Source organism: Anas platyrhynchos, chromosome 1 (genome assembly GCF_047663525.1).
Source record: "Anas platyrhynchos isolate ZD024472 breed Pekin duck chromosome 1, IASCAAS_PekinDuck_T2T, whole genome shotgun sequence".
Taxonomy (NCBI): Eukaryota; Metazoa; Chordata; class Aves; order Anseriformes; family Anatidae; genus Anas; species Anas platyrhynchos.
The window spans coordinates 64,972,192-64,999,205 of NC_092587.1; the positions used below are offsets into that span (position 1 = coordinate 64,972,192).

Consider the following 27,014-nt stretch of genomic DNA (forward strand, 5'->3'; position numbering starts at 1 on the left):
ACCTGATCACATTTGTACAATCCATGGTTTTAAAGTATTATGTGTAAGCACAAGAAAACACTTGTATCACCACGTGGTGATGTGCATGCACACTAGTGCACAAGTACACACAAGTGTGAGGGATTGCTGACGGTTTAAGGGCAATGTATATGCATATGTGTTGTGACTTTTGAAAGCTGGAAGATCATTTCTTGTCTCCAATCCACTGCAAAACGCACAACCTTGATTAAATGATTGAGCTACATAAACTAGATGCCCTTACAAATTACATAGCTAAAACAGTTTGGATTTGATTACCTGTTAAAATGTTGCAAAGCTCTTGGCCAGTGTGCAACGTTCATGTCGCCTGGCTTTAGTCTATCTAGATACTGAAACCTAACGTGAAGCATGGCCACAGCTTATCTCTGGAAATGATGTGTAAGAGAAGACTAGCCAAGAAAAGTTCTCTCCTCCTTTGTCCTGTAATGTTGTGTATGTGTGCATCTCCATAGAGCACGCACACACACACCCCTATGTATATACCATCTATATAAAAACTATTAGATTTATTATACAGTGGCAAATGTTGCCTGGAAACTGGTTGCTATGCAAGTTAAATTCTGAAGAGTAGGAGGTGTGTAATTAGCTTTAAATATCTTCTGTGGTTAGTAATTACCCTCAGAAATCAGTGACATAAGAGGATGTGTTCATGGAAGGCAAACTTTAAAAGGTTTGTTGATTAACAAATGGTATCCTTAGTTCCAGGCATGAAGGTGAGATGTTGAGGTCCCCTAAGTTTTTCTGATCAGAGTTAGCTCTGGGATTAGGCTAGGTCCTGAACCTTGCAGAGTGTAGGAAACCTTCCACAGAACTTATTTGATCCCACCTCTCCAAGGGCTTTATCCAGAGGTCCATGCTATATAGTGGACATCTTTTCATCGACTATTCTGAGTTCAGGCCACAAGCATTAGGTACAGAAAGAATAAAGATTTCCATGGGAACTGGGCTAAAAAACCTCAGGATAGCTGTGATGGATGTCTTAATCAGATTAAGACATTGCTTGAAGAGGTTTCTTCATCATTAAATGTTGCAAATTGGCTTAGGACTAACTTTACTCCTAGAGCTAAAGAAAGCATGATCACTACTGTTGACTCAGATGATAAGGAGAGAACATTTCTCAGGGTGAAATCCAAAGTTATCCTCTACCAGTTTTGGACAATGAATCAAGACTAGAGTCTCCCTTGACAGAGCTTTGCAGTAGCCTAAGGTTCCCCATCTGAAAAACACTCTTTCTTTTCTAATTTTTCAAGTCGCTACTGGCGCCGGTGGAATCGATTCTGCAGAAGAAAGTGCCGTGCCGCTGTCAAGTCCAATGTTTTCTACTGGTTGGTGATCTTCCTCGTGTTTCTTAACACCCTTACTATTGCCTCTGAACACTACAACCAGCCTGACTGGCTCACTGAGGTCCAAGGTAAGGAGAGTCTGATGGTGCTATTTGTTATGGTCAGTGTCAAGAAAGGGGGCTGAGGGAGGACACACAGTGTAAAAGGCGCATACACAGCTGCAGATAGTCCTTTTTCTGAGGAGGACCTTAACCAATACAAGAAAATATCTGCCCACGTTAGGAGAGGTTTCAGGGAAAACATAAATTTCTGGTTTCTAGCCAAAGCAGTTTTCTGTTGGGTGTAGATGAAATCAGGAGTTTATGCTGAATATATATCTGCAGCAACTGGATTTCCAATTTATGGATGGCTACTGGGAGCCACAAGTTCTCCAAGGTCTTCCCTGAAATGGTTTTATGATAAATTCTAGCTACCAGGGAGGTGTGGAAGGAAGAGACATTTGTAAAGTTCTTCAGTCTGCAGAGCAGTTGAAACTTCACTGGAGGAGAGAGCAGCAGAAAGGCCTAATTAAGCAACAGCAGGTAGCACAACAGCTCTCCTATTCCCGCTCCCATCTGCAGATGACAACTATGATGGGAGGTTGAGCATGAGAAGGCATATCCCTGCCGTGGAGGTTGTGTAACACATCACAGCTGTATGTGCAATACATAAGAATTGCTGTAACCATCCTTGTAAAACATTTCTGTGAATGAACTGCCCACACTTTTGAAGTCCATTCTTTGACCCAAGCTTAGATAAGGTTGCTCTTTCAGGCTGATCCCAGAAGGGAATTCTTATAGGCAAGGGTCAATAGTTATCTGTGATGATCCTTTAACTAAGTTTCTTCATTCTGTTTCTGTTTGTTTTTCATGAGACACTGCCAATAAGGTGCTGCTAGCTCTTTTCACGGCAGAGATGCTGCTGAAGATGTACAGCCTTGGTCTGCAGGCCTATTTTGTGTCCCTCTTCAACCGCTTTGACTGTTTCATCGTGTGTGGAGGAATCCTGGAAACGATTCTGGTTGAGACAAAGATCATGTCACCACTGGGCATTTCAGTGTTGAGATGTGTTCGGCTATTAAGAATATTTAAAATCACAAGGTACTTCTGTGCTTGTTTTGGAATTTAAGAGGGCTGCACATCATATATAGTTTAAAGTCACTCACATTGTAGCTTTTTCTTTTCTTTACTATTTTTTTTTTTTTTTAACATTAATTGGGTAGTGAGAGTGATAGGTTGCTAGTTGTCATCTGAAGACCAGGGCAGGATGGGGAAGGCTGAACAGACTTGGTGTCCATGATATGAGTGGTAAGGACTTGGGGGTAGTTTGGTATAGGGTTCTGGAGACACTTGATACCATGCAGATTAACTAGAATCTGGGACAATAACATGAGCTCAGTTTGTGCTCTTAAGTTCAGTGCGAAAGACAAAGTGAAAACAAACCAGCAGATAGCCTTGTGACCTTTTCTGTTGCTTTTTGGTGACACTGAGGAGTCCATGCCAGCTCCAGCAGACACAACAGTGGCCTAAGTGGGAGATAGCATCAACACCAACAGCAATAGGCAAAAAATGTTGCCAACCCATTTCCTTCAGAGAAGTCCAGCAAGCAGCAGCAGCTCTACAAAGAAGACAGACTTTTCCACACTCCAGACTCCCTTGTTTTACCTTTACCTTCCTTCTCTCCCTCTACGAGAAGGCACAGTGGTACCTATTAAATAGTCCCTTCTTCCTTCCTCCAAAACACCAGTTTGGTATCACAGGAGTTTTTCAGCTTGAAAGGAGGTCATAAGAAAGGTCGGCTCCTGACTTACCCAGATTGGAGCTCTTGGAACAAATCTGCCCATGTGGTCACTCAAAGCAGCCCAGGGCCTGCCTTTTCCCATGTGGGCACCAGTCAGCACCTTACGAAAAGCTAAACTGAGGTGGTGAAAGAGTGAGTTTTCTGCAGGCTCAGCTATGAAAAAGTCACTAGAATTGCTATAAACTCCCTCAAAGGAAATCTCTGACAAACTTGAGATAGAAAACACAGAGCATGAGAAAAAAACAAGACCAGAACTGGAAAACAGTCAAGATGGCAGAGCTGTGAGGCAGAAATAACAACAGACTTGGACTCTTGCATTGTACATTTGCCTTTAAAGCTTCTCTGAGCCTTCAGTCTCTGGCAGGGTGGATTGTTTTCAGGGTCAGATGGCAGAGACAGAAAATCAGTTTACAATCTCAGAGAAAGTGGCCAAAGCAAGCTTGCAACTACTAAAAGAGGAGAAGGAAAAAAAAAAAAAAAGGCCTATTTAGACATGTAGTAATAGGTGAGCAAAAATGTTCCAGCTAATAAGAGTTTCCAGCAAAAGAAGCATCTTTGCCCTTTCAGAAATAGTGGGGATCTCTGGTCCAGGGACTGTTTTTCCTGGATCTTTGGGTCTAAAAGCTATCGTCACCAAGTCCCAGGCCTGGTTTCTGAGGGAACTAGTAGCTGTTTCAGGCATTGGGTAATCAGATACACCCAGGGCAACATACCAATAGCTATAAAAGCATAAGCTTCAACATAGCATCCTGGAGAGGTCATTGTTTTTTCAAGACATTTCTCCACTCCTACACAAAATATATAATCTTGCTAGGAGAATTAGCTAGAAGAAAGGCAAATGCTGAGAGAATATCATTAATACTTTAGGAAGCTTGATCTATTGGAATACTCAAATATTGCTAAAGCTTCTGGCAGAGATGTAATGTAGGAAACAGCCAGCAATAGGAGTAGTAATGCTTACCTTCACTCCATAGCAGATCTGAAATCCAGTTTTGCATGGAAGAAAATGTTACCTGGAATATGTCTTGTAATTTGTACAGGGGCCTATGTGTAAAGCACAGTCAGAGATGAGGAATAACTTGCAATGAATAATGTATTAATTGGATTTTTTCTTCTTTCCTGTTCCTAAAATATTGGCAAGTAGGTTGCAGTAGTCTCAAATTTATGTTTTTTAATTATTCATAATTTTCTCCATGATTTTTTGCCTCCGTGGGTGAAGTTCACACTCATGTGGAAGGCCTTAGCAGAAGCCTCCAAAGCAGTACTTCAGGCCCACTCATGTCTGACTGCAGGAGAGAATATTCTGACATTACAGTAAAACTTACACTTTTGATGTTCTCCCGTAAATTATAATATTTTCTGTTATTCATTTAGCTTTAAACACAATGGCAATTTAGTGACATTGACATCATCAATACTAGTGGAAAATGCCACATGAGTGGAATGATAATACAGAAGGATACAGCCCTGGAAAGGTGGGAAGAATAGGAGGGATGTTTTGTGTGTATTCAGGAGCAGTGACGTGGACATACAGTGGAGATGGAAGTAGTGATCAGCACCTGTGTTAAAAAGGCACAAAGCAGGGAAACTGGTGAAAGTATGTCAGTAGGTAGCCTAATCTTCTTATATTTGTGCGGATTTTCCATGGTAAACACCAAGCGCAAACAAATTCTGGGTGCTTTCAGATGATACACTTCTAGGAAAAGCCCAAATACAACTCCCTAATATAAAAGAAACAAAGACACCATCAGATGAATAAAACATAATTTTAGAAACCACATTTAGAATTTCAAGAGCAAACATTTTTTCCAAGATTATAAATACTCTTTGAACCATTGTCTTGTACATTAGAGAGGCAGTCAATATAATCTATGTTTTATTCTCCCTAATTTTTACAGTGCTGTGTGGAAAAAATTTCCTTTACTGAGAGAACACAAATAATTTTCTCTTTATACACAGTACTTTACTGCATTATAAATCCTTGTATTTAGTCCTTTATACTTTGAAGATAAGTCAACTTGTTTGCAACAGTATACTGAAAATTGATATTTTAAACCTAAATCCTGTCACTAGATATGTCACTGTTAACTGTAGGGAGGAGAGATGGGGCGCCTTTTTATGTACCTGCTTTCAAAATGGTTTTATATTGGATGAACAGTGTGGGAAGCTTTCCCACAATGAGGCTGCCAGCTGTTGCTACTGTTTTAAGCTCTGCATCTGTGATTGCCAGTATCATAAAGCCACAGTGGAAAGCAATGAAGAGGAGAGGGAAGAGAATTAAACACAGCATTAAGGTCTAATCCAGTTCTGCAATTGATTTCTATGTGAGATGTTGAACAATCCATTTAATATTTCTGCATCTTATTTCTCCCTTTTGAAACAGGGATCATAATCATGTCCTGCTCACTGGTGTTTTGCAGTGCCTCATTCACTGGCATCTTGGGAGATGCTAGGAAACACATTCATTTCCCTATAGGTCTGGGCAAGCATCAGTGCTTTTTTTTTTTTACCTCCCATTGTATGCTGCCTGGTCCAAATTCTCCAATTCCACCCTGCAGTGCCATGAGATTTATTTTAAGTGTTTGTTTGTGGTTGTTTTTGTTTGTTTGTTTTGTTTGTTTTGTTTGTTTTGTTTCTTCTTTGTAGTATATTAACCAAAGACAACGGAGTGGTCAGAGACTTTTTCTTTGTCTGGACTTCTACTGTTCCTGACCTAAAGCCTTGTGTTTCATTGAATAACCCCAGATCTCACTTTGAGGGGGTGTTCAAGTTAGCTCTGCAACCGCCTGATGTTGCACGTGGTAACCTCAGTTCAGGCTTCAAGAATGCTGAGATAAGACCATGGTTATTTCCACATCCTAGTCAAGTCAAGCCTTCCTTATCTTCTCCTTTTTTCTTTTCCTCTCTCTCTTTTTTCTTCCCCTTATTGGTTTGTTTACTTTTCTAATGGTGCTGTATTTCTAGGTAGCACTCAGAGCACAGATAAAGCAGCACTAATCTTATCACCAGGTCATCTCAGTTAATTGCTTTAAAGTTTGAGAGTTACATAAGAAACTGAATCTCAGGTATTGAGCCATTTGTAAGAAATGCAGAGCTGATAAAAGTCTGTACAGTTGTGCTCTGAGATAGCAAGGCATTTAAGCTTTAAGTGAGTCATTGAGACTATTCAGATGTGTAACAGCTTTACTGTATGCCTCTTAAGGACACTGCTAGAAAGATCTAGAAAAATGTGTGTCCTGGCTGACATTGGAGGGCTTGAAGATATTCTGGTCCCCATCCATTTCTGGTTTAAGGATGCTAAATTCAGTCCAGTTTCATCAGAATTTGTTTTTCCCTTTTTCTGTGTTATTTTCCCTTCTTCCCCAAGTGTGAAGCTGTAAGCATAAACACAAACACAGTGAGCTGTTACATTGCACATTTAATACAGGCCTTTGGTGGCACTGAGCCCACAGCTTCCGTGCCCGTACCTTTGCTCTGTAGTTTTACGTTGCTCATCTCTTTAACTGCAGCTGAACTTTAAAGCGCTCTTGTTTTCTCTGAAGTGCTGAACCTGGGCTGGAGGGAAACATCACGGTTCTCTCCGAAGTTCAGCTCTAGGAGATGAACTGGTTGCTGAACTTCAGAGGACATGGCAGTATCCCCTCTGCAGGTCAGATTGCTAACCTTTATGAAGTATTTGGGCCACTCAAACATTCCTGCAAGGGGACAAGGAAAACCTTCTTGCACTAACATTGTAAAAACACTATTTTAAGGGGGATTTTAAGAGACTTTGTCTCTACTGACTAAACTGTCCTCAGAAAAGACAGATCTGTATGTAAGAACTATCAGGCTTCCTCCAAGGAGTGGGAGTGCTAGATATGTCTGCCATCCTTCTTAAGTAGAGCTTATTTCTCTAAGGAAAATATGTCTAAAAAGTCAGTCTTTTAAGGACAGAAAGGTTCATTGTTGTGGGCTTTCGGAGAAGGGGGTAGAGGATATTGACCATGATGGAATCTCAAATCATGGTGGTCATAAGAGACAATGCTGGAAGGAAGACTTAGGGATCACAGGGAAGCATTACTGGCTTGTTGACCTTGTGCAAGCCACCAAAGCTTGCTAGTAATGTGCATTCAAAATCAGGTGACTGGAAGATGACACCTGATCTTAAACCTAGTCTGAAAGCTCTGTCACACTCAAAGCTCCCTACAATAAAAATGATCTTGACATACTAAGCTGTAGGGTAAGAGTGGTTGAGCAGATGCAGGACTGAAGTGGAAGTTGCTCCATGGGTGATGTGTTGATTCTTCAGAAAAATTCCGGCATTTCTCCAACACATGGCTTCTGTGCTGCCTGGAGAAGAAAGCAAGCAAACAGAAATGTTGAAGTGGAGCATGCTACCAGTGTCTCTTTGAACCCTTAAGTGGGACCACAAGGGCAAGAAGATCGTTTCCTTGTAGCATACATCAGCCTGGTCTGGGCACAAGCCTGAATAAACTGTGGGAGAGCAGGTCTTAGCCATATTCTTCTCTTTAATTGCAGCTGTTCCAAAGGCAGAAGTGTCAATTGTCTGTCATTTGTGTTAGGTCAAAGATCATTTTTTCCTTTTCTCAGGAGCTGGTCTAAGTGGGCTTCACCTTAGTCATATCCAATAAATTATTGCTAGTCCCAGAGAACAGAAGAAACATCTCTTGTTTTTGGTCATTGTGATCAGCTGGTACCTTGGTGTCCTGGGGATCCTGGAAATGTGTTGGCCAGCTGTCTTTGAATCTAGCTCTAAGCCCTTCCAAAATGTTCTGCAGCCTGCCTGAGAAAGTGTAAAGAGTTCGGTACCCAAAAAGCAGTGACGGTGTGCTCTTCCAACAGCAAAAAAAAACTAAGGTCCTTAGGGATGCGGAGTCTTCCTTTAAGAGTCCATGTAAAACAAGCATTGCAGGATGTGAAGGACCTTTAGTATCTTCCTCATTCTTCTCAGTCCCGGAAAGCGTAGCAACCTCTATTTGTGAGTGAGTCCAAGTGCATACTCACACCAGATTTTGGACACGTTTGTATTTGCATCCAAACTGTTTCCCCATCTGCTCCTGCTAGTTATTACAGGCCATTCTCTGGAGTGAGGTATTCTGGCAAGCCATAACATCTGTGAGTGTTGTAATGAGGTTGGTTAGAATGTAACTCACTGAAGCAGCAAGAACTAATCACTGTATATTGATATAAGATTTGCAGAGACATAGATGGAGAGTGCTGCAATAATCTTCTGGGTGTGCGTATGGGGTGGGGGTGGAGGGAATTGTGCATGTACATGTGTGGTAGTAAAATTACTCATTAGCTGTGGTAGGTCTCATTATCTTAGGGAAGCACATCAATGATTCACTGCTTAACAGGGTGTTTGGAAATGCCTGCTTATACACAGAAGGCAGCCTGAACCAATATCCTGTGCAGGCCATGAGCACCTGTCTTGGAGTCAAGAATTTTTAACTGCCTCTATTTTCTCTACCAGGTATTGGAACTCCCTGAGCAACCTTGTGGCTTCACTCCTGAATTCAGTTCGCTCCATTGCTTCCCTGTTGCTGCTCCTCTTCCTCTTCATTATCATCTTCTCCCTCCTGGGGATGCAGCTCTTTGGGGGCAAGTTTAACTTTGACGAAATGCAGACCAGGAGGAGTACATTTGACAACTTCCCCCAGTCCCTCCTCACTGTATTTCAGGTAAGAGCATAAGTAGTGCAGATGGAACCAAGACACTGTGATTACATGGAGAGACACAGACCAGGCCCTGCACCATTCCTCTGCCACCTGCCAGTCCCTGAGACTGTACACCATGCTAATAGCTCTGGGAGCATGGCACCACTCTGTGTTGCCAAGACAGGGATATTCCCTCCCAAAGTGGGGAAATAAGCTAAAGTCCTTGTGTAAAAAGGCCACCGGGGCTTATCAGGGTCATACAAGAGAATGGCCATTGCCATGTCCCAGGACATTGCCAGCATGCCAAATCCCAACCCTTCATCTCCCACAGTTCTGGGCAACAAATATCTGCTCACTGCACCAGAGAAGAAATCAAACAGCAGTTAAACTGACTGTAGTTTTAAGAGTGATCAGCCGAGAGCATCAGGATCACAATTTCATGTGCAAGGTGAAAGGAAGTGTCAGGCTGTGCTGTCCTCAAAGCTGTAGGTTGCACAGCTTGTCCAAAACAACAGACAGGTGGGAGGGAAGTGCCTGGGAGAGGTGGGAAGCCTTAAACAAAGATGTCTTGGAGAGCCATTTGGCTTCAACCATCAGTCTTCAAGGGAGCATCTCTGCTTTTTTTTTTTTTTTTAAACACTTTGGGTGCCCTTTATACATTCTCTCTTTTTGTTTTTAATTTGTGGAATGGATACAGCCAGAGCCTCCAAACATCTTGGGGGAGGGGGTGATCTCTAGGATAGTAGATATCTTTGTGTTAATGGGGTTTTCAAATTCTCTGTGTGGTCTAACACTGTGTCCCTTATTGGTGGGAATGTGTCATTTAGATCCTGACTGGGGAGGACTGGAATTCGGTGATGTATGATGGGATCATGGCTTATGGCGGCCCCTCTTTTCCAGGAATGTTGGTCTGTATTTACTTCATCATCCTCTTCATCTGTGGAAACTGTATCCTTTGATGCTACTCTTTTCTCCAAGTGGGGCTGAATTTAAAGTCACCCTTTACTATTTTGTTGTATTAGAAAATAATGAATTTCATGCCTTACATCTTTACCTTTTCCCTAGCTCTGGATTTTGGCTTTGCACTACGAAATGTTAAACAAGTTTGTTTAATTTTAGCTAGTGCTAAGTCTTCAGGCATATAAACAGTTGTAAGAGCCAACTACGTGCCAGTTCTGTACACCAGCTTTTATTTAGTATCTTTACGTGTTTAGTGCTTTTATTTTTTATTCCCCTTAATTTAATCGTAGGTCTTTCTTTCCTGCCTTCCTCATAAACTAATCTCTCTGTCTACCTGCAGCTCTTACTATGTATTTTTGCTTTAATTGCCATTTCAATAACATATTCCATGTGCTTTTATCCAAGCCATTTGTGGAATAAAAATATGTATAATCTACAATATGCTATATACAAATGCTGTAATAGGAGTAACATATGTTTGACATAATAGATTTATGTGAGATCATATATTAACTCATGTATAAACGAACAGGAACCATGTTCCATTTCACTTACCACAATCTGTGTGTTCTTCAAACAGAAAATCGTGTACTCTTTTGTCTACCAGCCTGAAATGATATTAAGTAACTTCAGCTCTCTCTGGCTTCAAGGTGAAGTGAGGGCACTGTACATAACCCAGAGGTACAAAGCACATTGCATGATTAGACTATGAGTTTCCTTTCATAGGAATTTGCGTATAACATAGTGCTATGGTTCTGTTCCATATCTGTTTGCTCCAAATTTGTTCACGGTTAGATTCTGTTTCCCGAACAAATAGCCCTCCTGTGTCAGAGGTGACATCTCTTTTTATACCAAGTCTTCTATAAAGCCAGCTTGTAGTCTCAGCCCAGCTCTTCTGGCCTCTGCTCATAACTCAGATCTCTCAAACCCCGTTATGTGACATTTTGGTTGACCTGCATGCCCTCTCTTCAAAGTGAGATGGTGCAATTCCACTTATCTGAAGGTCAAGGGAGGCAGTCTGCCTGACAGCTTAAAAAAGCTATAATTTGGATCACCTTATGAACTACAGGGGAAAATGTGAGCCAGCTTCACATGCTGGCTGACTTTGTAGCCATTAGACCTTGGAGCTCAGTGAGGGCAGTGGCTATAATTCCAAGCTAAGCCTTAAACTGGAGGTTACTTAGAAGTTATCATGGTGTAATAAGACCCACTCTGAAGAAATGTATAAAAGAATATGGTGTTCAGATTTGTAACATGAGATCTGAACAATGACTGGCATGTCAAGAAAGCAGTTGATTGCTTACCCTTCAGCTTCATGTGCTTGGCTGGTTTATAATGGGGCTCCCATACATGGGCTCTCTGCTAGGAGATGACAGATTTGTCAGCTCAACACTTTGCTACTCAACTCAGATGAATTTCTTTTGATCCCCTCAGAAACTCTATCCTTACCGTTCTTGAAACCTACCAATGTCTGTGGGAAAGGCTCTAATGAGGTTGTTCAACTCAAATATGTAGTCCAAAATTGGAAAACCCAGGTGTCTAATGGTATGAGGCTCTTGAATGTGCATGCTTTAATAAAAAAAAAAAAAAAACTCAGCCTTCAAAGATGGAAAGCATCTAGAGATCCCCTTATCCTCAGTGGGATTGGTTGCACAAAGCAGGGCTCTTTGGGGAAACCAAAAACTGAAATGTAAGTGCTTAAGTCTGGATCTTGGATCTTTTCTATCAGTCATTCTGTTGTAAAATTTTGGAAACCCCACATAGTGTGTTAGACATTTGGTTGGAAGGTGTAGGTTTGTGCATGCTCAATATGTGCGCTCTGAACATTTGTGTGAATTGAAAGTTTGGAAAAGTGAAGAGCTCTGATGACAAGTTGCTAAAAAAAATCAATTAAGACACCTTTGGTATAATGTTGTTCTGCAGTTTTTCAAAGTCTGTTTTCTTTAAGTAGCACACAGATATCCTGCTGAATGTATTTTTGGCTATTGCTGTGGACAACCTTGCTGATGCCGAGAGTTTAACATCTGCACAGAAAGAGGAGGAAGAGGAAAAAGAAAGGAAAAAATTAGCTAGGTAAATCCATATGCATACATCTATCTACATTCATATACATGCATTTGTACATGTGTATATATATACACGCATATCATGCACATATATATGTGCAAGTATCTACATATATGTAATATGTATAACCTTTCTGTGAGTGTATATAGATTATATATATATGATTAATATAACTATATATAGAATTATGTTTTGTTCTGTTTTAAGTAAAATAATTCAAACTAAAAGACAAGATGTTGTCAGCAATTGGGAATCTCCACAGTTGCAGAGAAAAGAAAGGCTGGGTGACTGATGAGATTTCAGGGCATCAGTGGATAATGAATGTGAAGTGGTTTCAGTGTGACAATCCCATTTGAATCTTCTTCTTGCCTTTTGATTGCTCAGAACCACAAGGCGTATTTTCAGATTCCCATGACACAGGATTCAGAGGCTTCCTTCTCTTTTGATGCCACAGGCTAGCAAAGGACTCTGGCCAGTTCTATTAGTGTTTCTGCACTCTTAGGAGACATGAGCTTGGTGTAGAGCTTCTCTGTCATTCTCTGTTCTCCACAGTGGGGAAGCTTCTCCTTACTGGTTATTTCTCCTCACTTTCTTCCAGGCTGCTTGGAGGGGTCCTCTTGTGCAGATCTTTCTGCTCTGTCCTGCACACCAGTCAGGAAGGTTTCCTTCCCTCTGGAAATGCAGTGACGGGCAAAACTTTGCAGGCAACCTAGTGGAAGTCCACAAGAGAGGGCTTGAAAATGTTTCATGTCATTGTTGCTGGATGAAAGAAGAAGATACCTAGTCATAGACCTAGAGTGTGCATATACACAAACACACAGGCACTTATTTCCACAGATGCATGCATGCACGTAAACACACGTACACACACACCATCAAGAAAGCTATAAAATAAATGAAATTAGAGCAGTCTCTGCCTTTGCCTGCAGATGAGGACAAGGTGGAGCCACTAATATATAAGCTGGACTCAGAATGGAGGTGCCAGCCAGCTGATCATTTTCATGGTGTGTGCTGTACTACATGAAGTTCCTGAAAGGGAAACAGCTTTTCACCTTTGTAACTGTTTGCTTTTTATCTTGTCAAATTGTTAGGACTGCTAGTCCTGAAAAGAAACAGGAGATAGAAAAAACAGCTGTGGAGGAGGAGACAAAGGAGGAGAAAATTGAGCTGAAATCAATCACTGCTGATGGAGAATCCCCGCCTGCTACCAAGGTCTGCTGCCAGCCACCACTCTTTATGCAGTGATGGCATGAACAGCTTGGGTTTCTGAGGGAATGAAAACTCTGCCTTGTCTGATAAAGGCTTTTTCTCTTCTTCTGTTTCTGTTAGATCAACATGGATGATTATCAGCCCAATGAAAATGAAGAAAAGAGCCCATATCCCACAACAGAAGCACCAGGTATCTCTCAGTTTTCTCTTATTCAAAGAATTGAAGCTCCAGTTGCTAGTGCTTATATAACCTAACTGTGGTAACAAGCATGCTGAACATGCAATGCCTTCATGATGGGAGAAGATAATGCACTTGGAATCATAGAAAGGTTTGGGTGGAAGGGACCTTTAAAGACAGACTATCTAATTCCATCCCCCCCGCCATGGGCAGGGACACCTCCCACTAGACCAGGTTGCCCACAGCCCCACCCAACCTGGCTGTGTATACTTCCATGGAGGGTATATCAACAACTTCTTTATGCAACCTGTTCCAGTGCTTCACCACCCTCTGAGTGAAGAATTTATTGTGAATAACTAATCTTAATCTACCCTCTTTTAGTCTAAAACCATTCCCCCTTGCCCTATCACTACACTCTGACAAAGTCCCTCCCCAGCTTTCCTGCTGGCCCCCTTTAGGTAATAGAAGGCTGTAAGGTCTCCCTGGAGCCTTCTCTTCTGCAGGCTGAATAACCCCAACCCCCTCAGCCTGTGTTAATAGGAGAGGTGCTTCAGCCTTCTGATCATCCTTACGGCCCTCCTCTGAACCTGCTCCAACAGGTCCGTGTCCTTCTAGTGCTGGGGGTCCTAGACCTCAATGCAGTACTCCAGGTAGGGTCTCATAAGAGTAGAGTAGAGGGGGAGAATTGCCTCCCTCACCCTGCTAGCTACACTTCACTTGCCCATGTTTCCTTCAGAATCCTTGTAGTGATTAGTTGTACTTGATTTGTTTCTCTGTTCATCACGCATTACATGACTACAACTGTATTTTCAGTCTACTTTTTCATTACTCTGAGGTCAGGGAAGACCCACAACAGATACTTATGAAGGGAAAAGTGCTGAATGCCTTTTTGCACTTTTTTAATTAAAAAGGACAGTGTGGCTATTAATATAATTCAAAGGCATAAGCTCTTAGCCTAAAGTTGGAAAAAAATGAGCTAGAGCATTAGACTAGTTTTCAATTCAGTTGGATCTAATTAACTTTGTTCTCAAATGCTTTTAAAAAATGATTGAAGCAATCTCAGAACATGGAACAGTTTTTCTCTGAGAATTTTTGAAGGCTGTGTCTTTAAAATAGTGGGGAGGGGTGGAGCAGAGGAATTACAAACTAGTTAGTTCAACTTCCATCCTTGAAAAAGTGTTGGAACAAATGATTAAACAAGCTATAAGACTGCAAGATAAGAAGACTAGCAGGAACATGGATTTGCCAAGAACAAATCACATCAAACCACTTTCTTCTGTGAGGGGCTGAAAAAACTTGAAGACAGGAGAGAAGTAGATATCATATGCTTTAACTTTGCTAAGGCTTCTGACTGTCTTCTGTAACATTTTCATAAACCAGCAAGGAAAGCATGGCTTAGGTGATTGAGAGAGAATTTGGTCAAACCCTTTATGTGGAGATTAGTGATGGCACAAGAGAGGTACTATGGCTCAAAGGCCTGCCCTGAGTTCAGTTCAGTTCAATGTTAATGACCTGAGTGATTGAAGAGGAAATATGCCTATTGCATTTGCAGATGACATGAAGCTAGGAGGGATAGGAAGCATGCTGGAGGACAACATTAGAATTCAAAGAGCTGCTGACGAACTGGATAAATGGTCTAAATAAAATGAAAGCACTAGGATCTACGTAGGCAGGAATAAATAATTCAAAAATAAAGGATCTTAGGTGATATTAGTAAGGTAACAGTGCTTGAGAAGAATCTAAATCCTGTGATCACAAGCTCAACAGGAGTCAAGAACATTTTGCTGTCTTTCAAAAGGCAAACAAGTATTGAGATTATAAGCAGTGAAAACAAGACTCTTTACTCCGTTTATGGATTTCTTCTAACAGGCCAATGAAAGCTAACCAGAGCAAAACAATTCTATTTCTGTTAGCAATTGGTAAGATCTCAACTGAGATTCTGTGTTTTATTTTGGGTGCTCTACCTAAGAGAATCATAGAATGGCTCAGGTTGGAAGGGACCTTAAAGATCATCTAGTTCCAACCCCCCTGCTATAGTCAGGGACACCACCCACTAGATTAGTTTGCTCAGGGCCTCATCTAACCTGGTCTTGAACACCTCCAGGGATGGAGCATCCACAGCCTCTCTGGGCAACCTGTTCCAGTGCCTCACCACCCTCTGAGTGAAGAATTTCCTCTTAAAGAGAAGTGGGGCTGGATTGGAAAGAGTCTAACAGGTCATGGTGAATGCAATGCAGGAAGGAAACAGGAACTAAGATTGAAAGAACTGTGCTTGTTTGAGTTATGAAAGACAAGAGTAACATTTTCAAATGCATAAAAGGTTGTTAGAGGCAGAAGGGAAATTATCTCCATCTCCATTGTGAGTAAGAGAAGTAACAGATTCACACCTGGCAAGGATTTTCTAACAGTGAAGACTAGAAAAGATTGTGAAGAAGGTTGTGGAAACCTTGCATGATAAGAACAGGTCAGAAAAGTCAAAAAATCTGCCAGAAAAGGCTTGAATATAATAGTAAGTTGATCCTAGCTTGGAAGAAGCATGAACTGGAGAGCCTTTTGTTGTCCTTTCCTGCTCTGCCTTTCTTCATTTCTATGATAATGTAACAGGCTGTAATAGGTAATAAATCATGTTCTCTTCTATTGTGTGATTCCTAATAAATGTCTGTTAATAGGTCAATGTGACAGAGTAAAAAAAAAGACACAATAGTTCACTTTAAATAGATGGACAAGAGTTTCAGGCAGGCAAAAAGGAAAACTTCATTGAATTTGATTTTCAATACAAAAGATCTGTGCATTTGCTATACTTGTATTGATCCATATTTGTAGCCTATTAATCAGTAACAGACTGTTTCCAATACCATGCAGTACAGTTTTAGCAGTTCCTGAAGCAGATCACTCTGTTTTTAATCTTCCAAGCACCTCTGTAGGCACAGGGCACTTACTGCACACCCATCCGCAGTTGCTCATGTGTTCTGAGGAGTCTTTAGTCACAAGCATAAATTAAAACAGGCAGAGGTAGTTCTGTTTCTGTTTTTCAGCTAGCTTGGATTTGCAGACCGTTATATTTTTTCTAGTGAAGATACACCCACCTGTATAGCAAATTTAAGCCTACTGATAATAGAATTATGTTTTAGTTACCTTCTGTAGACAGCTTAGAAATAGCCTAGCATGACAAAAGCTGTATCTACATTTTTGTCTGTTTGACAAAAGCTGTATCTACAATTCATGTCATGGATGTTTTATCTGCAGCCATGTGTAGGATTAGAAGGCAGAAAATTAAGTAAAGACATTTTAAAACTCCTTCCTTGGAGTACCAATCCTTGGACTGGCATATTTTTGAACAGAACCTGACATTTGAATGGATGCTCCTGTCTCCTAAAGCATTATCAATGCAAAGGGACAGCATCTTGGTAGTTTGCCTTTTTGTAATGCCATTTCTAAACAGGCCCCCATGGTTGTTCCCAGAATTGTTTTTCTACTCTTTGTGAAGAGTGAAGTTACTTTTTCTCTTTTCCAAGCTGGAAAGAGAACTCTGAAACCCCCTTTTTTTTTTTTTTTTTTTTTTTCCCTGAAAAGAGTCTCTCTCTACTGGCTCACACAATTGTCTGACCACTTCTTTCAGAGTTCACAGAAGTTACCACAAGGCTCAGATGGAGTAAAGTTTTGTAAATCACTTGTTAGATACTATTTAGAATAGTCATCTACTCCATTCTGCAGTATGAAGCTCAGAAACACCAAGGCCCTCTCAGAGCTGGTATGGCACGTCACATCTGTCTTGCGTAGTCAGTTCTGGGGAACCAAGCTCTAAGGCTTTCCCTGGCATTAGCAAGCAAGAATTTCCCAATCCCCACATGTACCCTGTCCCTTCATCAGCTCCCTTGTGGCTGCAGACCAGCCCAGAGTCCTTCTGCTGATTGCTGTGCAGCCACATGCAGCCCACCTGAAAAACCTGTTTTTTTCTAGGGAAAACCTGTTTTCTGCCTGTTTCCCACATGTGGATCCATTTCAACTGTTGTTGGAGGGAAACATCTCATTGCTTCTTAGATGCAGTCAGCAGGTTCTACCCATTTTCAGAATATGATTTAACCTTCCCATGGCTGTGTATTATTCCATCCTCTGATAACATCCTTCAAGCTAACCCAATGTACAGAAACAACTAAAAAGGTTGATTTATTTGTTTTCCCTTTATTCTCAGAATCTACCCCCCTCTGTTTCTGATTAGTTTCTATTGCCTCAACCAGAGTTTTCTCAATAACCCCTTCTGACTGTATTTGCTGCATGGTGTATTCTTAAATAAACCCCAGAATACACTGTGTACTTGCAACTCATCCGTTCACCTAGCCACTTTGCAGGAGGGAGGGACTAGTTCTTCCAGAGATTTGTGTACACTAGAAGGATTATTATGATGACATGTTTATTATAGGAAGACAGGGAGCAAGTCTTGCAGTCTGGTACAGAAACAGACAAAGAATTCAGAACGTCAGATGAAGGTAAAAGCTTGGGATGATTCATGGAAGCTTGAAGCAAAGCAATGTCCTTGCCCAAGAGTTCTGGTCTTTGTATAGTAAAATGAAAAAAAAAATCCTCACCATTGAATATATCACTGATGCTGCACTATAGCTTGTTTGTTCTTATGGCTTCACAACCAAAGGATGTAACTGTTCTAATGAAGTATGACTCAAGATGACAGTCCCAGATTTAAATTTCCTTGAACTTCATGAGAGTTCAGAACTAGAACTGAACTTGGCAGCTCTCAGTCATGTTTCTTCATGATTCCATGGGAGGCTTGAATAGAAAAGTCAACTTTTAAACACTAATATACCTTAGGTATAGAAAAAAGAGAAAAATGTAAGATTGCAGATAATGAGTTCCCCAGCCAACATGGGAATACTGTGTTGACCTTTGCTTGTATGAATGCCGGCAACTGTGCAGCATGCTGTTTCTTTATACTGGTAGATAGCTTAGGCAGTGACCTAAGCTGAAACTGTAATCATGTTATCCTTTCTGTATTTGACCCTTAGTTTTTCCTTTTTTATGTGCCCTAGACCCTACTTTATATGAAAAACATTTAGAACATTATTCTTGCTCCAAAGCTGAGGAACTGAGTGTGTTTTCCAGTCTGAAGCTAGGTGGCTGTTATAATCATTAATATATTTCTTGCACTGTGACAGACATTAGAAAAAGAGGAGAGAAGCAATGTTCCTTATGGTCTTCACCATGCTGATCCTTCTGCTAAGAGTCCATTTTCCTGACGTGTTGTTTCATACCCATTTGAAAGTGCTTAAAAAGAAAAACACTATGAGAAAAAACCTTCTTTGAGAAAGAGTGATCTTATAATGAAGGCACAGAACTAGAACTCAGAATAGTACTCTTTTAAGTGAAAGCTCTCAAACATCCTACATGGTCATGAACATAAGTATTCCAGACTGTTAAAGGCAAAGAATGTGCTTACCTCAGCCCTTGTCAGACCACTTCGAAATCTATAGATAAGAGGTGCAAATGCAAAGTGCTGTAATATTATATATAAATATAAGCATTAACACCACTTTTTCAAGTACTATGCACAAAAGTACTTCTGAAAGAATGAAGTCTGTAGAATGGGTATTATGAAGTGTTTTACAACATGAAATGGAGCTGTTAAAAAATAGACCTGCTTAGAAAGTCCAAACTTGATGTGCCAGATCAAACATTTATTCAAAGATCTATCAAGTGAATTTGAGCTGAGCTTTTGGTACTAGAAGTGTAAAGAAAGAATCCTATTTGCATGCAATAATGACATGCATTGAAAAGGCCACTTTTCTCCTGTCTCTGACATCTAGATTGGGATCTGTGTTGATAGGCGAATCAGCATCTTTCTGATGCATCCATTACCAGATCCAGTACCATATCCAATCCTAAAGGAATAGGTTCTTCATGGAATTTATCTCACTTCATGGAGTTGAGATAAACCTTTTTAACTAGTGTTTCCGCCTTTGCGTTGGCTGGAAGATGAATCAGTTATATCTTACCTGTCAGGCACCCTTCTTAAAATATTTCTTCCTGTCTTGCTAATTAAGTGAGAGGATTGTGAACTTCAAAATATCAAAATCCTACCATATCATTTACAAAACAGCATCTGATTTCAGCAGGTGGAAGAAATCCTCAAAGGTGGAAGGTTCTCTTTCACAGACCACTCAGCTTCCATCTCTACGTTTTCTTCCTTGAGGGTACTCAGTGATGTGGCAATGGCTTCGTGAAGAGCTCTTACACAGAGGAGAAAGATAGGTCCTGATAAGCTGGAGAAAGGGTCTGAAGAAAATAAGATGCAGTTCAATAAGGATGAGGTCAAAGAGCCACTCTTGAGAATAGTCAGCAGCACAAATGCAGGGGGGAGTAACAGGCTAGGCAACCATTCTGTGGTACAGAATCTGTGGTTCGTGCAAATCAAAAACTGATGGCAAATTAATACAAGAGTGTGAAGAAAAGAAGTGTCCATGAAAAGCATTTAAACATGAAAACAATATTATAAGAAGTAATTAACTCTCCTTTGCACTGGTAGGACCTCAGCTGCAGGTTAATCCTACAGACAATACAAAGGAAAGTAGAGACAATGATCAGAGATCTAGAGAACAAAGCACCTCAGGAAAGATTTGTTTTTGTCTAGGAACAGGAATGCCTGGCAGAAACATAGTAATGGTCCTCAAATATGTAAAAGTCTTCTGCAAGAGGAAGGGAATTATCTCTTTTTCTGTGTCCATGGAAAATAATACAACAGATAATGGATTTAGACTACAGCAAGAAAGATTAAAGTTAGTCATTAGGGGAAGCTATTTTTGCAGAAGGGACAGTGAAGCATCTGAGGATATTGTGGATTTATCAGCGTTGATGGTTTTGCAAACAGACTAGATCTATATTTGCCAGGATGGACACTGGCAAATGGGCAGTGGATGGTGCCTTGGAGAAGGGAAGTGGACAAGGAACCACAGGCTTTCATTATCTTATTTTGATGATTCTAAGTTTCTAGCTCTAGTTCCAACAGAAAAAAATGCCACGGTACTCCATAAGGGGTAGTATTATGCATAAAATTAAAAAAAAAAAAAGTATGAAATAAAAAATAGAAATGTTTCTTGCAGCAGAGGAAGATGAGGAAGAACCTGAGATGCCTGTTGGCCCTCGACCTCGCCCAATGTCTGAACTGCACCTCAAGGAAAAAGCTGTGCCCATGCCAGATGCCAGCGCTTTCTTCATCTTCAGTCCTAACAACAGGTATTTAAGAAGCTGCTCAGCTGCAAAAAGGAGAAGAGCAGGTCCCCCTTTCACAGTGGTCCCCAGAGGTTGTATTGTGCAGAGCTCCCTTCCAACAGTTAATACCAGAGACCACCTTTGACCACTCTGTCTTTCACCCTGGCATAAAATCTCCATATAAGCACAAATGTAGGAAGCACTCTGACAGCATTAAGTGGGAGCACAGGGCACCTGCAAGTCTGATTGAAGACACAAATCTTCAAAACTTGGGAAATAACAAACTCAGAGGCAAGTCAGTAATTGGAACTACCCAACAAATTCAGGTCCAAACTGCAAGCAAGCCATCATGTAGTCAGTCAAGCATGAAGTTGGAGCTTCTTGTCCTAACATCCTCTAAAAAAATACTCCCAGTAAGGAGTTCCTGTCTTTCTGCTTATTCCCACTGACCAAGAACAAGCATGCAAGAAAAGGAATGAGGAGGATAAGAGCCCATAGCTCTGAGGGGAGGCTGAGGAGAATTATTTTTCTCTCAAACTCTTCCCTCAGGCTCCCCCATGCAGTGTGGCTTCACATTACCCCACCTCTCTTTCCAATACCAGTGTGTGAGACCAGTACCATGAGTGGAGGGTGAGCAGGACCCACAAGGGAATATATCTTTCTAAGGGTTCAGAAATTATCTCACTGCTCAGTGGTCTGTAGAGCGTTATGTATCCCAGTGTCTCCCTTGGGGACTTTGCCTCCAAACAGTCTCAAAGTAAGGCAGAGCCATAAAAGCACAACAGAATTCAGAGCCTGTCTTCCCACAGCAGGGTTTGTGCCACTCCTCCTTGGTATGTGCAACCGGGAGAGCCTGATGATGACTGGGACTCATGGACTCTAATGTCAGCTTTGCCACCCACCCACTGTTGCTTGTTGGAAAAGTAAATTAACCTCTGCAATCATCTGTAAAATTGCTATAATAGGGGCTTGGAGGCTTAACAGCCAAAAGTAGAGCTAAATGGATTAATGAAGTGCCTCTAGAATTATGTAGGTTATGAAGTTTAACTCCTCGTATCCTGCTATCATTTATGGAAGGCACATATCAAAACCACGCACCAAGCTGAGTCCTGTGGGCAGCCCTGGTGCATCACAGCATGGCACAGCGAGCCAAGGCTGCCCAGCACCTAGCAGGGCAAAGCAGAGCTGCCTGGGCCATTGCTCTCCCAGCCTATGGGGCAGAGAGAAGCTGCTCTGCAGAGCAATCCTCCAGGGCCAGCCTTACCAGCAAAAGAGGAAGAGGGGGATGTTTCCCAGGTTTTGCTGTTCTCTGAGAGATAAAGTTATGCCTCTCCTCTCTCTTTCAGGTTTCGTGTCCACTGCCATCGAATCGTTAATGATAACATTTTCACCAACCTGATCCTATTTTTCATCTTGCTCAGCAGCATCTCCCTGGCAGCTGAGGACCCCGTCCGACACCTCTCCTTTAGGAACCAAGTATGCTTACCATACTCCTTCCCTCACTGTGTATTAGAGGTGTGGTACAAGCAGATCACGAGTCGTAGCCAGGAAAGGCAGAAAATACCACATCAGAGGCTTTGGGAGTGATTCTCTGCCCTGATTTGTACCTTTTGTACACTGTGTGTAAAATCATCGGTTTTTGTAGGGAACATGAATCAGTGCAGAATTTGGCCTCTAGTTCATTTCAGAAGTGTCTCTTAGGGGTAGAAGGACAGAACTGCTCCCTGGAATTTAAGGCATTAAAAATGGGCTGTAGAAACATTGATTGGGGTTCAGATAATTCAAATTTGTGGGATTTGCAAGTTCCCTTTGGAATGTTTGCTCTCCTGCCACTTTTTTGCTTGTCTGTTTTCTTATTATTTTTCTTTCTTTTGAGTTAAAAAGCCCAAGGCCTGATTTTCTCTTTGTTCACCCTGGTTGTGAATCAGGAGTACAATTTCTGAGTTTGATGCAGTCCCTTTGGGGGAAATTTGTGTTGTCAAGTTTAGAATCAGGCTGCTTGAGTGCAACCTGCAAAGCTATCACTGAGTTTGAGATAATCCTCAGAAAATATGCTGTGCTCCTCTCCTTGCCAGGCTGCAGGAAGAAGAGGAAGGCATTCAGCACAGAGATACATTCTCACCTTCTTTCCTGACCATTCGTATTAGCCTTTTGAAATGTTCAGTACTTAACTTTGCCAGAGGTGGTTTCCATTTATCTGGGGTCATACAGAAATCAGAACTGTCAGCAGTCATGTATGAGACTTCTGACCTCTGCTGTCTGCAGTGGCATTTTGGTGCCTTTAAGCTGGAGGAGCTTTCTAGACATAAACAGTGGGCCATTTATTTAGTTATTAATATTAAAACTTTAATTTAATGCTCATTGTTCTACCTAGCAGAAGAATTCCGGCCTGAGCATTCATTTAAATGCACATGTGCATGCAGAGAAGGTGTTAATTCCTGAACGTATCTCAGTGTTGCTTTGCATTTTGTCCTGAAGAAGGGTACTAAGTAATAGTCAAACGTGTGTCTAATGATCCACTTGTGCATGGCTGAGTGTGCCCACCATGTAGGGCTAAATGTATGTCAATATGTATTAGCACTGCAAAATGATGTCAACTGGAATATGGGCTTCTGCCATTCCACAGACTCTGCTGCACAATCTATAGCAGAGATATTTAAATGAGAAAAAAAAATAGTAGTGAAAGATGTTTGTCTTGGATAAAAGAGCTGAAGGTTTGGTGCAAAGTGTTGTGTTGTGTATTTGAACCCACTGATGTTGCATGAAAATCTGTGTTTAATTTTTGCAGGTACAGGTGTTTAAAATGTATCATGCAAGGGGACACTGACAAGATGTTTGTGTTGTAAATGTTGTCTGCCTTTACACTTTGACAGTAGAACAGTAAGATTGTGTCCTGCTCTGTGCCTGGGAGGGAAAGAAAGCAAACTGAAGGCAAACACAGTGCCTCACCCTCACGCTGGGATAACATAATTAGGCGTTCACCTTTTGCAGACCTGTACTGCTGTTGATGCAAACTGTCCCAGAGCAGGAAGACAGGAATGGAGAGAACCTCCTCCAGCAAGGGCTAGCAAAGAGGCTTGGATACTGCATCTGTCCTGGGGTGGGCTGGTGGCTGCATCTTTCCCGTGTCACACAGGGCTCAGGCAGCAAGTCTGTGGAAGTGCCTCTCCAGTCTGATCAAACAGCCTTCAAATCCCAAGCAAGACATAAAACTTTATGGGCTCACAATATTCTCCTGTTTGCATCCTGGCAAGGTGCTCTTTCATTCTAATATATTCTGGATTAAATATATATTTAGGTAATAATAAGTATGCCTGCTGGTAAATGGTACCACCTGCACAGGTGAGAAGTGATCATTTCCATTAGGCGTGATTTCATCTATATGGAATGTCTTTACTAGCTGCAGCTTTGGGGCCAGATTCACCAATATGCCCTAGCTGCTTTGCAGTGCTCTGGTGATGTAAAGCAGCTGCAGGCCCAGCTTAATCATCCACTTTAATCAAGTTTATGGCTGCTTTATGTCAGTGGAGTCATGCAAAGCAGCCTTAGAGTACCCATGAATTTGGCACATACATTATAAAATTATTCCATTGATATAATAACCAAATGTCAGGACCTAGAAGGCAGCAATGCAAGGGGACATTTCCAGCTATGATGTGTGGGAATTAATATAGAATGCAACTGAGGTCTGTCCATCCTTGAAATGGCCCTTTTTTAATTTGCAAAAAATTACAGACCCTAAGCCGTCCTCGAAGAAGAGAAAACAACTTCTGTGTAAGTCTTGGGGTCAAAAATCCAGCAGTAACCTGAGGAGTTTTAGGTTACACAGCAGCAGTAAATGATATATGTCCCCATTTGACCTTCAGTGTCAGCAAATCACTCTAGGTTGGGGTCATGCTTAAATGGTGCAATCTAAAATAACCCTGTAGTTTGCAATAGCTACCGATTGCCCACAGCATACCAAGCTGTAAGAATCTAGCCACCTTTGGGTTTGTATTAGAGCAAGACCATATAGATACAATAAGAGATGTGGGCTGGGAAGGATAGTTCTGTATGTTTATCAGTATTTTAGCACTGAAGGTTTAAATTTGCAAATTATCAGGTTTCTTCTGCTTCCATATATTGGCCTTCAGGTTTAGAACTTGATTAAGCTAAAACAACAGTAATCCAAGGGCACGATACTTTTGATTTTTACCATTTGCAGTGTAGATAACATCAAAATGGTTCGCAATATTGGAATATATTGGAAACAAATGGAGTCCAGTTCTGGTCCCATTAGTACGTTAAAAAGTTCCCATTTACTTTTGTGAGCTGTAGGTCAATGGGCAGTGAAAGACATCTCCATCCTTGATGCTGTTACTTTGAAAATTTTCTTAACCCTTCCAGACTTGCTGTTGCCTTCTGTGACACTTTAGGGCCGCTTCTTGTGGTCTGCTATGCATGCCACGGGTATGCCCACCACTGGGTCTAAGTTCATTGGAACAAGGGGTGTTTCAGCTTGCCTGTTATGCAGAATGTGAATGGAAAGATGCAAGATGTAAGTCAGGCACCTTTAGTGCATGATCAAATTATGGTCACTGTGATTCTGTTCAACTGACAGAGTATTTGTTATTCATCCTGATCCAGGGCAAGTCAGGGTATAGAAAAAAATGAGCTAGAGCATCAATTTGCAGTCTGTTTTTCTTCCTTCACAAGAGACACAAAACAAGCCTGAATGGCAGCTAGTGAGAAAAAAATCTCATGTTTTCCACTGAGAGACCAGATATCCTTGTATTATCAGTTTGGAAATCTGTTTGTGAAAAAAAAACTTGAATTGTCTGTGCTTTATCACAATAAGAAAAAAAAAAATAGAAAAAAAAATCTTACAACAACAACCAAAAGCTTGTTTTCCCTCCACAGCCCTTATGGGATTGTAACTCAGAAAAGATTTCATGTAATATGCTGCTTGTCCTATGTGCCAGGACCTTCACTGCACTCAACAGGACATCATTACAAAACCATTTCCTATATAACCCTCCTTGTTCCCTTGTTAGGAGACTTGTGCATTTGATTTTGAACTGTGATTTCCCATTCTGGTGGCCAGTCACTGATCTACCCTCCCCACTCCTATTCCCTTTTGTTTTTACAGATTCTCTTTTATTTTGATATAGTTTTTACTGTCATTTTCACCATTGAAATTGCTCTGAAGGTAAAGTGCCCATCTTCTCTACCATTATCTGTTCACAAGCTTACTAGTTTTCTGCCACTATCTGTTGCTAACACACACGCCTGTTTGTTCCTGGGTCACGCTCAGTACAACTAACCCGATTGTGCTTATTTTTCAGATCCTAGGCAATGCAGACTATGTCTTCACTAGTATCTTTACATTAGAAATTATTCTTAAGGTAACCAATCTGAGCAATAAACTCATTTTCTGCTTCTTTTTCTTTCTCTCTTTCTTTCTCTTTTTCTTTCTTTCTTTCTTTGTCTCTTTCTTTGTCTCTTTCTTTCTCTTTCTTTCTTTCTTTGTCTCTTGCCTTGTCTCACTCTCTCTTTTATTTTTATTTTTCTTTTAACACCAGAATTATCTCTACACAAAAGATTGCTTATCTTTTGGTTTTATGCTTTTGGTAGTTGCTTAAAAAGAACTTTTATATGAAGTTTTGATATTCAGACTTGTAAAATAAGGCCAATATCAATACAATGCTTTTTTAGGGGAAATGCAATGACAGGATAACAAGTAAGAGGACCAAGAAAAAGGCCTTCTCTCCAGAAACTATTCTCACTACCACAGCCAGTCTTTCCAAAACAGGACTTATTTGCTGTACAAAGAATCCCGAGCTCATGCTCCTCTTATACCTGCTACTACTCAAAGAGAAGGTCTCAGTTCTGCACAAGTCATGAGGCTGGGCCAAAGAGCATCCAATGCTTTATGGAAGGTTACAGGGTACACAGCCAAATAGGAGCCAGGCAGTGATTCTACCATGGAGCACAGTGCAAAATCTCATGTCTGAGGAGCAGAGAGTTAACCAAGAGTAAAAATCACCATAACATGAGGGACGGTGGCTACAAATGAAAATTGCTGTACTGCCTGTTTAAAACCTGGCTTCTTATTTCCCAGGAACCATGCTCTATACCAAAGGAAATGTGCAGGAGAGTGTTTTAGCTCAGAATAAAATAAAAATAGGCTGCCTCGTTCTTCACTCTAATTTTCCCAAATTTGTAGGCTAATAATTTAAATAACAGTAATTGGGCAAAGTTCTGGCTTTCTAAATGCTAGGTTCGTTTGGCAGCTTGTTTATTTTTCTCAGCAGGCTAGTTCTAAGTGCTGGCAGGCAGCACCTTAGAGTTGCTCAGATCTTGCAACTCAAGACCCTAATAACAGTATCCATACTGGAGGCTGGCAAGTAGGGTGGCCCCTACATATTTTTGTAGAGAGGAATGCTTTTTGACATGACTTTAAATCAGCAAAGCCATAATATTCTCCAAAGAGGTGTGCATATTATGTTGCTGTGCAGTGTGCATCTGTGTTTACACAATAAATCTGAACGTGCACACACCAAATGGCCTATCAAAAAGGCTTGT

The 27,014-nt window shown here is 41.1% G+C and overlaps 1 protein-coding gene across 47 annotated transcripts in view; it reads left to right on the forward strand.

Moving 5' to 3' along the window:
• Window positions 1-27,014, forward strand: part of CACNA1C (calcium voltage-gated channel subunit alpha1 C) — a 476,569-nt gene that overhangs the window by 366,725 nt on the left and 82,830 nt on the right. For 31 of the 47 annotated variants that reach the window (XM_072039979.1, XM_027463118.3, XM_027463184.3 and 28 more), the window contains 10 exons: window positions 1,290-1,450; window positions 2,236-2,461; window positions 8,635-8,842; window positions 9,646-9,766; window positions 11,737-11,851; window positions 12,937-13,057; window positions 13,175-13,244; window positions 20,342-20,474; window positions 21,797-21,926; window positions 25,579-25,638. In XM_072039979.1, coding sequence (XP_071896080.1) covers window positions 1,290-1,450; window positions 2,236-2,461; window positions 8,635-8,842; window positions 9,646-9,766; window positions 11,737-11,851; window positions 12,937-13,057; window positions 13,175-13,244; window positions 20,342-20,474; window positions 21,797-21,926; window positions 25,579-25,638 — 1,345 coding nt within the window. Of the gene's footprint in view, window positions 1-1,289; window positions 1,451-2,235; window positions 2,462-8,634; window positions 8,843-9,645; window positions 9,767-11,736; window positions 11,852-12,936; window positions 13,058-13,174; window positions 13,245-20,341; window positions 20,475-21,796; window positions 21,927-25,578; window positions 25,639-25,774; window positions 25,835-27,014 lie in introns of all 47 variants that reach the window. The other 16 variants (XM_072039844.1, XM_027463107.3, XM_038187405.2 and 13 more) reach the window with 3 other exon arrangements.